Source organism: Antechinus flavipes, chromosome 1, assembly GCF_016432865.1.
Source record: "Antechinus flavipes isolate AdamAnt ecotype Samford, QLD, Australia chromosome 1, AdamAnt_v2, whole genome shotgun sequence".
NCBI classification, from domain to species: Eukaryota; Metazoa; Chordata; class Mammalia; order Dasyuromorphia; family Dasyuridae; genus Antechinus; species Antechinus flavipes.
The window spans coordinates 13,060,528-13,073,480 of record NC_067398.1 but is presented as its reverse complement, the minus strand read 5'-3'; the positions used below and the strand labels follow the sequence as shown (position 1 = coordinate 13,073,480).

General features: G+C 44.3%; 1 protein-coding gene across 1 annotated transcript in view; it reads left to right on the top strand.

The window, feature by feature from the left end:
- Positions 1–12,953, top strand: part of ARHGEF3 (Rho guanine nucleotide exchange factor 3) — a 220,129-nt gene that overhangs the window by 199,980 nt on the left and 7,196 nt on the right. Inside the window, 5 exon segments of the mRNA XM_051979161.1 lie at positions 1,498–1,594; positions 1,765–1,841; positions 8,268–8,460; positions 8,463–8,524; positions 12,779–12,949. Coding sequence (XP_051835121.1) covers positions 1,498–1,594; positions 1,765–1,841; positions 8,268–8,460; positions 8,463–8,524; positions 12,779–12,949 — 600 coding nt within the window.

Genomic DNA, 12,953 nt, shown 5'->3' with positions numbered 1-12,953 from the left:
CCATCGCCATATCTGCAGCTGGGTCCAGAGGGAAATTTAATTCCACAACTATATGTAGCATGTGCCATATAACCCAACACTATGTAGGGCACAGGAAACGGAGAGATGGAGAAAGAAAAGAGAGAGAGAGAGAAATACACACAGAGAGAGACAAAAACAGAGAAGAGAAGAGAGAGGAAAAAGTAGAAAGAAAGAAAATATGAGAGAGAGAAAAAAAATAAAAAGGAAAGAAAGGAAGGAAAATGAAGGAAGAAAAGAAAATAGAAAGAAAAAGAAAAGGAGAGAAGGAAAAAATAAGAAAAAGAGAAAGAATGGAAAGAAAAAAAAGGGAAGAGAGCGTGAGCATGTTTGTCAGGTGCTTATTAATTAGGTACTAATTGTGCTAACTGCTGATGTGGGAAGCACACCTCTGAAGGAGTGAAGACGGATGCTTTCTTCCTAATGGGAGAAGTCCCTCTCTTCAGGAGTGCTGGGAAGGCAGAGGGAGGCAGGGTTTAGATGAGAGGGAAGTGACGCCAGCCTGGCCCCTCCTGGAGTCGAGGTTGTCCCCAGGGAATGGATGACCCCTCCCACACGGAGGCTCACGGAGGCTGAGTGTGTTTGGTCTGCCCAGAGGCTGGGGCCTTTTTCAGTGAACTCGGAATCCTCTTTGATTCTGTTTCTTGTCCTCCACATCTAGCCAGTCCCCGACTCCACTAATTCTTTCTTTCATGGAGAGCTCCATCCTCCTTCCTTTTTATTCCCGCTCTAGACGAATGGGAATGAAAAGGGCAGAAGATGGAGAATCCAAATCCCACCTTGGTCACTGTTTCCATGGTCCCTTCCTCGCTGGGACTCGTTTCCTCCTCACTGGGGTGGGCCTGGGGACCTCCGGCTCGACATCTTTGATCTCTCATCTCATCCGGGGACTACTGTGCTAGCCCCCTCTGAACTGAGGTTCCTGCCCCCAGGGCTCCTCCTTATCCATGGCAGTCACTTCCCGCTCTCCCCTTTGATAGCGCTCCATGAGCTGCAGAATCAAGCTTGGGTTCTTATCTTGGCATTCAATGCCTTTGGCCATCAAGGGCCTCTCCTGGACCCTTAGCGGCCAGTTCTGGAAGAGCCCCTTCCTGGCCAGCCCTCCTGCCGGTCCGGCTTCTCCGGGAACCCCAGAGGGTTGGGGATTCACTGGGTTCTATCCTCCTAGCTCCTCCTCCTGTCTTTCCAGCCTTCCGCACCCCAATGGGAAGCCCTCCTTTTCCTTTCCACATCACACAGATCCTATGTCAGCTTCACGGAGCCGTGAGCGGGAGCCGTCTTCAACTGAGGGTGACATTGCTTCTGTCGCGACCTTCAGTTACCCTTTACGTCTTCCGTCGTCATCTAACTCGCTTATCTCTGGGATGTTTCATTAACCAAGCGTATCTTGACTTTAAAAAAAAAATTTCAATGTGACTTTTTAATAAGCGTTTCCCTGGGTTTTAATGGCCTCCTTCTCTCCTTCCCTCACGCTCACAGGCCTATCACGACCCCATGCTTAAACTCTCCATAATGACCGAGCAAGAATTAAACCAGATTTTCGGAACCCTGGACTCTCTGATCCCTCTGCACGAAGGTGAGGTTTGGTTCTTTGGGTGAGTTGGGACGTGTGCGGCTAATTAAGTTGTGTTAGAGCAGTCCAGAACTGCTTACGTAACAACGGGAATAGCCAAGACTTTCCTCCCCTCTGCATCCATGTCGAGAAGTATAACAAAGACATTTTCTTCTCTCCCTTCTCAACCCTAGATCTTCTCAGTCAGCTCCGAGAAGTCAGGAAGACGGACGGATCCACCGAGTACGTCGGCCCGATCCTGGTGGGATGGGTAAGAACCTTTCTCGAGTTTTTAACGTGAATTTTCATCTTTCAACTAGAGTTTCTATTTATGTTATTCCTCCATAAGCCTAATTAGATTAGATTAGAAGAAAATAATTTTCAAGTAAAAAGATAATATTTAGGCTGTTTCTATATTTACTATAAACTTATTGGTATAAAGCTATGTTTATTCTCATTAATTGTATTATTACAGAAGCTTATCTTTATTACTCTGCTGCCTATTTGCAACTACAGGCTTGAATATAATATCCTGAATATCAGTTCTTTCGTCACTTCATCAGATCTGGGAGCTCATCCTTGTGGATATTTCCTCTGCCACTACCTGCCATACCCCACCCCTACCTGCTCCTCCTCCAGGTTCCTCTAAAGGTTCTCCATACAGCATCTACCCGCTGGGCTGGGAGGAGGAACAGGGCTTCTTCCCCCAGGTGTTTTCCCTTTTTGTGGTTGCTCATTGACTATAATTCCTGCTATGTGATCCCCTTAAAATGAGAAAAATTGTAAAACACTTTGCAAGCCCCAGAGTGATCCAGAAATTCTAGTTACTACTACTGGCACATTGCTATTTATCCTATCATTCATTTCCTCCTAGATGCCCTATACTTTGCTTCTTGTATAGACTCCTCATTGGAAACATGTGGCAGGAGCTGTCTGCTATACATGCTTTAAATGTATATATATATATATATTTTTTTTAATTTTATATATATCTTAAGACCGACCATTTTAGTGTCAGTACTTGAATGTCTCCAGATCAACCGGAGGCCCAGTAATATTCCGAGATGAATAATTCAGGAAGCAGTCCTTAATATTTCAGGAAAACTCGATTCATCTTATATTTTTGGCTTTCATTTTAATATGAGCAATCTTCGGTACTCTAAGTTCTTCTTTCTATATTAAAAAAAAAGTCTCCCAAGAACAGTCAACCTCTTGGACAAAAGCCAGATCTCCAGGGAATGGCGCAGGTTCTGGGCCTAGATAAAACTTTCTGGATTCACTCTGGGGGAGACTCAGGACTCCCCAAGATGGTTTGGAGCATCTTTCTCTCCTCTCAGAACCAGAATTATCAGAATGATGAGAAGCTGCTTTGAGAATGTGCTGGTGACTGTCCAGTTTCTTTATCTGTTAAATGTTGATTTGCAGTTTCTTCCAAACCGAAAATGGAGACGCTGCTATATTACAAACATTAGTGGATTTTTAAATTTAAGTTTTTGACTATGTCCAGCCCTCTTTGTGCTACCTTAAGGAGTCCCCCATAATTTGAAACCACACAGGAAGATTCAAACTCAGGGCAAAGGCGAGTTAGGGACCAGCCAGCACGCTGCCACGTACATACGAGCAGCTTCACAACATTTACAAAGAGGAGAAGGCCTCAGAACCACCCGATCCAAACCCAGACCCCGAAGGAATCCCCACGGTAACGGACCAGGCCAGTCCGTCTTGCAAGTGATGGCCGAGATCTCACATCCCAAAGCTGAATCTCGTGTCCTCCAGCCCAGTCTTTCCTTTAATCTTCTTTGAATGGAATCAGATAATTGATATTATTTATATAATAATTGAATCTTCACAGCTCTAGTTCTGAGGGCCCAATGGTTCCACTTTTAAAGAAATCCCATCCTATTCATAGTAGTAAGTTCCTCTCCACCGCCCATCTTGCCGCTTCTTGGACCCCTCCTCTCCCATCACAAGGTTATCGATTATTTGATGAGACCATCCTTGGTGTCGGGGACACAGAGACAAACTGACACCGGCTTGCCCTCAGGAAGCTTATTCTCAGCCAGAAGAACAAACGTACCTAAATAACTAAATGCAAAGTATATGTAAAATATGCAAATGATGTCAAGTAAATGAGAGAGCCCACATGGTCGCAGAGATAATAACCCAGATTGGAAGCTGGGAAGGCCTGCCTTTGATTCCCAGCCCTGCACCTACTGGCTTTGTGACCTTGGACAAGTAAGTCACTTCGCTTCTCGGTGATCTGAGCATCCCCCTCAGACTCCATAAGGTGACAATCTGCACTGGTCGAGGAAGTTCCTCCCTGGGAGTTCTATAGCACTGAATTCCAGATCTGGTCCTATCCCACTTGCAAGGAGGATTGGACAGAGTAAAAAACTTAAATTTAAAAATCCACTAATGTCTGTAATATAACAGCATCTCCATTTTTGGAATGGAAAAGGAAAGATGGCTCCATTTCCCCAATCTTTTGCTTCTTCTATACTTCTCTGCAGGCTATGATTTCTTTTTATTTACCCAGTTTCATTTAAGAGATAACTTTTCTCTCTCTCCTGTCTTCTCTTCCTGCCCAATCTCTCCAAAAAGGAGACATAAAAAGCAAAACCTTTGTAACAAATAATGCAGAGTCAAGAAAACGAGTTCCAAGCTGTAGCTAAGAAAATAGATGTGATGTTTAACCTATATTGGATTACTTGCTGTCTAAAGGGCAGGAGGGAGAAAAAAATGTGGAAAGCAAGGGTAAATCTTAAAAACTATTTTTGCATATATTTTGAAAATAAAAAGCTAAAAAAGAAGAAAAAATAGACATGAGCCTCTCTGTAAAAAGTTGGACAGCAACCTTAATTCCTTGTGATCCTGCATTGAGAATGGAAGGAAATGGTCCAATTAATTTACTCATTTTACAGATGAGTAAATTGAGGCCCAGGAAGATTAAATGACTTAGACCAAAGCCCACACATGCTCTAAATGTAGGGAGTTTGAACACAAGTCCTGCGATGTGGTACCATACTACATCGTTTCTTCACAGAAGGGGTTGAATCTCTCTCCATTTCTCCATTGAATCTCTAAGGACGTTCGATTTATATTAAAGTCCTGGAGTGGTCCCTATATTATGATTGCTGCAATGGAATTCAATCAGTACAGACAGGGTATTAGCCTGGGCTTTCTTTGTTATTATCCGATTGCCCTATTTCTCTATAATTGGTTTCCTTTGTAGTTCGGCGTATTTTCTGCCCTTCCCTCAAAAACATTATTCATGTGTCATCTATGGCACAAAAAGGTTACGAATTCTTGATGTGGGAGGAAAGAGGGAAACGCCATAATCGCTATAATCAATAGCTAAGACGAAGACTCAGTGGATCTGGCTGGAAAAATCCCCCGTGATTTCTTTGGCTAGCCTAAGTGTGTGTGAGCGCAGACACGTACAGACACATTTCCCCCAAGAGCGGGTCATGTTTTCCTCCCTTTGATTCATCCCCCCACACCTCAATGGAGCACCTTATGTATTCAGGGTGAGTCTTGACTCCGCGCCGGCCGCTTCCTGAGGTCTACAAAACCTTCCCGATGTGCAGATTGCACTGGGCCCCACAAAGGGTTGAAGTCAGCTCCGTCTCTTGGGTTCTATGGGCCCGGGAAACAAGCAAACCTGCCAAGTGTGAAAACAGGATTAGAGGCAGACTTGGTTGCCATGGCAGCCTGGCGGGGATGATGGGGATTAATGGCACAATTGGGCAGTCAGCAGTGATGGGGAAGGGGGGTCCCTGGTTAGTTTACATCTTTCGGTTACCGCTGATTGGTTTCTGTATAATGAAAACACTGGGCATTTCCAGGTCTTTGATACAAGAGGAAGTAGGGACTAAATTAACGGGGCCTGAGGCCCATTTTAATTAACCTTGATCTAAAATTATAAGTAAGCAAACAGCAGTTGGGTGGTTTTCTTTTTTCTTTATTAAAAAAAAAAGCCCATTTTATCCAACTTTGGGGGAACCGAGCCTGAGAAAAGTTTCAACCTCCTAGGTAGCGCTGGGCGGGCTATTCTTCACATGGAGAGAGCAGGCCCCTTATCCTGAAATAGCAAGAGTTTCGCTCATCTCAGCAAGTAATTGCTTTAACGTAGTAGGCTTTTTAGTGGCACTCTGTACATAGATGTGTTTATTCATGTATCAGCTATTTATTAGTCACTTCCTGTATGCCTGTGTTCAAAGCTGGGAATAGGAGGACAAAAACAAAATTCTGGAAGTAAGATGCAAGGAGAAGCATTAAATGGTGGCCAGGTTGACTATTTTCTCTATTTTTTCTTCTGGAAAATATTCAATTCCTGGCACCCAGTAGACACTCAAATAATTGTCGGCTTAAGTTTTCACAGCAGCTGGAATTTACCTATTTATTTATTTTAGCTCGAATTTGTTTGAAGAAGCCATTTATGCCCTTGTACCTTAAGCTTTGTCCAAAGAAAGTGCTGAATAAATCCTGTTGTTGAATAAATCCTGATTCTCATGGTCAGTCGCTTGAAAAGCCAGGGGCTGGTTTGATGACCAGTAGTTGCTATTCAAAGACTAATGAGGAAATGTGGCAGGAAAAAAAGGGATCCAGGAAGGAGGGACCTTGAGTCCATGAATGATACTAATAGTCATTTCTGAGTAGTTTCTGAATCTGGATTTTCCCTGAATAATTCTGCTCCAGCATCCCATGGATGCCCCATAACTTCCAGGGTTCCCCAAAGGGTCCCAGGGCTTGCTCCTCTGAACTCTTCTGTTCCACACAATCATCAGTGACTTAGGGGAAGGTTCTTGTGGCATCGATTGCTTAATCAAGTTTATGGATGATAGAAAACTGGGAAAGACAGCTAATTCATCAAAAAGCACAATTAGAAGCCCAAAGATCAATACTATTTGAGGCAAATCTCTTCAGTGATGTGCAAGAAGAATAATCATAGAACCATACTCTTAAGTTCAAGAAATTACTTGCTCAGGGCAGCTTAGAGCATGAGCCTTGAAGTCAGGAAGACCTGAGTTTGAAGTGATCTCAGACATTTAACACTCCCTAGCTGTGTGACCCTGGGCAAGTCATTTAACCCTAATTGTCTCGGGGGAAAAAATTACTTGCTCACGTCCAAGTTGAGGAAGCAAAATTAGCCAATAGTTAATGAGAGAAAGATGCCAGGGAATTATAGAGTATTAGATCTGGAAGAATCCTTGGATATCAGTCAACTTATTAACTCCCACTCTTTTATATTATAGATAAGTAGTAAATAACGGGATAGTATATTTTATGTCATGAATAAATCAAAAAGCATTCGTGTTTTAAATTTTTAATTAAAGTATTTATTTACATGTGCCAAAAACTATTTTTTAGCACCGGCGACAAAAATAGGGGAAAAAAAAAAAAAAAAGGTACTTCCCATTTTCAATGAGCTAATACTTTGTTTACAAAACGCATAGAGGAGGGCGCAACTGCAGGTTAGATGGAAAGGCCCAAAAATCTGAATTGGCACCCTCCGAGGTCCTTCACAGCTCTTGGATCCTATGGATCTATTAATATAGCAGTCTCCCCATTTTAAAGCAAGATTATAATCAAAATCTTTGTGGGTGTGGGCTGACTTGTGAGCGTCTTAGGAAAAGGTTTGCTCTTGTATACTTATATTGTATTTAATTTATACTTTAACATATTTAACATGTATTGGGCAACCTGCCATCTGGGGGAGGGGAAAAATTGGAACAAAAGGTTTGGCAGTTGGTCAATGCTGTAAAATTACCCATGCATATAACTTGTAAATAAAAAGCTATAAAAAAAAAAATAAAGATAAAGATAAAAATAAATAGAAATAAAAGAAAACGAAAAAGGTTTGCTCTGACTTTACATGTAGAATTTATATTATTTCTTGTCTTTTCAGTGAGTAGGGAAGGGGTTAAAGAAGCCGAAAGTTTAGAAATCCACATTTTTAAAAAATAATTTAAAAATATAAAAAAGACCAAAAAGAAAAAGTTTGTCAGCAAGAACCCAATGAAAATAGAGGATCTGAATCAACTAGATACATTTTTAATAGCTTAAGGTTTTAGAATGGTATTTTTTTTAAAAATCATCCTTTTGGCCTGTGATCAAATAATACAAACTACAGGGGCCAGGAACTGGCTGGTATTAGCTCAGCTTTTTATCTCCCATAATGCTTAGTGTAGGAGTCTTATCCTGATAGGTGCTTAATAAATGATTGTTGAGTGTCACGTGTGGGACAATGTAATCAGCCAACTAAAATTGCTATCAACAAAATGATGTTTAAGAAGGTCAAATAGTAAGCATCGATTAATACACGTCATTAATAATTAATATATAATTGAAGAATCCCAGACTCACTTAGCTGAAGGACACCTGCCCAGCTCTGACCAAGAATTTTAACCCACACCAAATGGGTTACATTCTACTGCCACTTGTTTCCATTGAAGTGTGTCCCACTGGGTAGGGCACCTTGGATACTTTGGAGCTCTGTCCCAATCTCATTGTGCCTCAGTTTCCCCATCTTTAAAATGGGTCGTTTCCGTCCAGTGGGGTAATGAGTCAGAGAGCCTTTTGCAGACTCTGCAGGTGTGAGTCCCTGCTGGGGACCGGTCCCGGAGCTGTGCTCTGCCGGTGAAGGGCAGCCTTTCTTGCCCGCCTTCTCCAAGCCCGTTTCTCTTGTCCCCCTCAGCTCCCGTGTCTCAGCTCCTACGACAGTTACTGCAGTAACCAGGTGGCCGCCAAGGCGCTGCTGGACCACAAGAAACAAGACCACCGGGTGCAGGACTTCCTCCAGCGCTGTTTGGAGTCCCCCTTCAGCCGGAAGCTGGACCTCTGGAACTTCCTCGACATCCCCCGAAGTCGGCTCGTGAAGTACCCCCTGCTTCTCGAGAAATACTGAGGCACACGCCCAACGATAACCCAGACCAGCAACACCTGGAGGAGGCCGTAAGTCTGATGGGGAGGCCGGGTGAAGGAGGTTCTGTGGTCATCCCTCAGGGGGACTGTGGGAGTGACATCGAGGAAACTGGGGGGCTGTTTGGAGATATGACCACTAACCCCAGGAAGCCTCAATTTCCTCCTCTGTCAAGTAAGGGCAAACCAATTAGGAAACCATTATTACCCTTACTACTTAACTGAGTGAAAGTCACTTTCACCTCTGCCTCAGTTTCCCCATCTGTAAAAAAAAAAAAAAAGGAATAATAATAATACCTGTCTCCTAGGTATCAAAGTCAAATGAGAAAAGATATATAAAGCATTTCACAACTGAAAATGCTACAGAACTATTAGTGTTATTATCTTTGTTGTTGCTGCTGGCCAAGTGTTCATCTGATTGAGCAGCTCAGCTCAGGGTCTTGACACTCTCCCCACAAGACCCAGCTTTAAACCGAGACTTTTTTGAATCTCGCTTGTTCCTGGCATGGAGAAGACATTTCTTGAGAGGCCGCTGCCCAGATGCTTCAGGGGGGGAGTGTGCCTGTTGGGAGGGAAGGAAGGGAAGGTTGAGGACTGGCCCTGGGGCAGTTAACCAGCCAGTCGTGAATCTAGACTTAGACACATGGGAAAAGACTTCAGGGGAGTTGGTGGATTGTTGTCGTGTTGTGGGGGTGGGGGGGAGAAAGGGAGAGATGGGAGGGGGAGGAGGGATGGAGGAGAGAGAGAAGGAGGAGGGAAGGAGGAAGGAAGAGAGAGAGAGAGAGAAGGAGGAAGTGAGAGACAGAGAAGGAGAAAATGAGAGAGACGGAGAGAAGGAGGAAGTGAGAGACAGAGACACAGAGAGAAGAAAGAAAAAAAAAAGAATCTCATTGTAACAGGAAAGGAAGTCAAGAAGGACAAACAGACAAGCAGCCCAGGCATTTTAGTTATTATTGTGTTACATTCAATATATACTTGAGGGAAAAAAGTCACCCAAGTTCTTGGCTTCACGTCCAAGCCTTGTTTCTTTCCTTTTTTGCATATGGAAGTGTTTGGGGGAGTTGATTGGTTAGTTAAGCTCCTGATTTAAAAAAAAAAAAAAAACTTTAAAAACCCTCAGAAAACTTTGAGGGCAGTTCATGGATATTCAGCCAGTGGATAACAGCATGGGGCGCTGTCCTGTCGGCAAGGATGGAGGGAAGGCGGCGTGAGGTGGGGAAGCTCCTGCTTATCGATCAGGCTGAGAACAAAGGAGGGATCGAATGGACTATTTTAGCAGCTTCCCAAAAAAGTCAACACAGACCGGAGAGTGGAAGGATCTTAAAGCTCATCCACACCAACCCCCTCGATTTACACATAGGGAAACTGAGGCCCAGATCTCTAGAAAGGACTTCATGTCCCCTTGCATCCAGCTCAGCCTTCTTACGGAGATGGGAAGGCTGAGGCTCGAGGACCAACGCTAGGTCGCACTGTTTTTCTGTTGAACCCCTTGCCTTGTCTGCCCATGTTTTTCCTTGTCTCTCAAGCTCGCCCTCTTCCTCTTGGTCTCTCAGGATTGGCGGCCATGTAGCATGACCAGACTGTCACCATCATGTCCCTGACATGCACTGGATCATTGGAGATCCCCGTGCTAGACACAGAATAAGAGATCTGGGGTTGGAAATTCTGTTCTCAGAATGATGTAGAGGGGGCGTGTCCCTCTGGTTCCCCTCTGTGGACAGCTGGCTAGGTGGGCCCTGGCTTTAGGGTCGGACCTGACACCTGCTAACTCTAGGACCCTGAGTGAGTCAACCAGGGTTTCCTCAATTGGAAAGTGAAGAAAATGTTAGCGCCTACCTCCCAGAGTTATTGTCAGGATCGAATTAATTAACGTGCAAAGTACTTTATAAAAATGCTATATTATTATTATTTGTGAGGCAATTTGGATTAAGTGACTTGCTCAGGGTCACACAGCTAGGAAGTATAATTCTTTTTTTTTTAAACGCTATATTTATTAATAATATTTTTATTATTACTATTATGGTAACGATGGTTAGTAAACTTTTTTTCAGTCTGTGAACTGTTTCAGGAGGAAGACTAGCTTCCTAACTTGTTTCCTGTAACATAATGAACGAGCACGTTGAAATTAATCTGACGTCAAAAAATGAAGGAAGTTGGAGTCGGTGCGAGCCGTGCGTTAAAGCAGCAGCCGGAAATCTGAACGCTTTTTATAAGCCTCTCGTCTCATGGCCGTAGGATGAGACCGGTTCGTTCCAAGCTCCCCGTCTGGGTTCCCCCCAGAGCCTCCACAATCGTCGGAGCCATCCCAGGTCGAGGAGTCGGGGTCTCCTCGGCTTCCCACAAAGCGTCGCTTTATCCGGCCTTGACGGGGCTTGGCTAACGTTTTCCCCAGACTGCTTTCATGTGGTCCCAAAGATAGGGTTTCACTCGCCCCTGAAAACAGCTGCTCAGATATTCCCCAGAGAGAGATCCGACCGCGTTCACGCTTCATAAGTTCTGGTCATGACTTGGCTTTGGCTGTAACCCACACCGGCAGGGCCCGGGTCAAGCTTTCCATTTTTCCCAGAGTTCAAACGGTTGCTCTCCCGGTTTTCTTGTGGTCTTTGTGCTTCCTTGTTGATGGGCAAAAATGTGATTGAATTCTAAGCTTTTAAATCAATTTAATTTAAATTAATCATTCCCTCATCCACTAATACTTTCTGGTGGACCATCTGCTGCTGTGTCTTCTATGTGCCCATTTGTGGCTTCCTTGTGTTTCCTTATCCATTTAATGTAATGAACCAGATACCTGATGGAACACTTAGTAATGTCTTAACCAAAAATGCTGCAGTGGGTCATGGCTCTGGAGGCCCTCCACCCCCAGGAGATCCGCATGTGTGTGTGTGTGTGTGTGTGTGTGTGTGTGTGTACACACATGTACGATTATCTCCATCATCTGCTTTGAAACCTTTGCAGTTCTAACTCACACTTAGCCTCAGTCTATTATTAGTGTTGAGAAGGAAGGAAGGAAGAGAATTAGAGAAGGAGAGAAGGAAGGAAGGAAGGGAGGGAGAGAGGGAGGGAGGGAGGGAAGGAGGGAAGAAGGAAGGAAGGAAGGAAGAGAGGAGGGAGGGAAGGAAGAAAGGAAGGAAAGAATGAATGAGTGAGTGAGTGAAAAAGCCTTAACATGTGCTAATTAGTGCCGGGTGGACAATGGGACAAGTACAAAAAGCTGGGCTGTCCAGCTCGCCCCTCATGTTCGTGAGATAGGTGGATGGGAAGGTCCAGAGTCCCAAGAGTCCAAAGGAGGCTCAGGGACCGGTTCAGATTGTGAATGTGTGGGTCGGGTCACTTGAAGCCTTCCTGAGAAGCCACTTCAGCTCTTCTCACCTAAATGAAGCATTCCTCGGAGGAGGAACAGGACGTGCTTAACTTGGAGAAAGTTTGGGGCTGGGCGGCCTGAGGACGATAGCTGTCTTTAGTTATTCTCAGAGCTGTCATGTAAAAGAGGGATTAACTTGTTCTTCTGGCCCTCGGAGGGCAGAACCAAGAGCCATGGCTGGGAGTTGTCAAGAGATACCCTTAGGCTTGAGAGAAGGAATGGAGCTGGGCAGAAAGTGGACCTGCCCATCCTGGGAGGTCCCCCTCGCTAGCCACCCTCAAGCAAGGGCTCGGTGACCTCTGAGATGAGGGTCAGGTACCGATTCCCGTCCAGGCTCCAGTCGGAAGTCCCTTCTTCCACGGAGAGTCGGGTTTTCCGGCAAATTCTTTTTTTTTTTTTTTTGATTCCGGCAAATTCTTAAGCATCCTTCATTTTGAATCCATGCCGAAGGGCAGACTGGGGCCTCTTGTAGGGGTTTAGAACTACAAGTTGTAAACTCACTTTTATTACCAGGTAGAGATTGCACTTAGGAGCCCAAACCTAATAATAATTTGTTATTATTAGTAGCATTTATATAGCCCATAAATCAGGGGTCCTCAAACTTCTGCCTGTGGGCCAGATTATCCTCCTCCCCCAGGGCTATGAAGCTTCTTTATTTAAAGGCCCACAATACAAAATTTTTGTTTTTACTATAATCTGACCCCCCAACAGTCTGAGGGACAGTGAACTGGCCCGTATTTAAAAAGTTTGAGGACTCCTGCCTTAAAGTTTTCAAAACACAGCACTCAGGTTATCTTATTTGATACTGGGTAGATGCTATTGTGATTCCTGTTTTAACAAAGGGGAAACTGAGGCAAGAAGGTTCAGTAACTTGTTTAAGCTCCAGCTGCTGACATTGACAACGTTTCATCCTTTTTTCCCCACAGATAAACATCATTCAGGGGATTGTGGCCGAGATCAACACCAAGACCGGGGAATCAGAATGCCGCTATTATAAGGAGCGGCTCATCTATCTGGAAGAGGGACAGAAGGACTCCTTGATTGACAGCTCCAGGGTACTGTGCTGCCACGGAGAACTGAAGAACAACAGGGGCGTGGTGA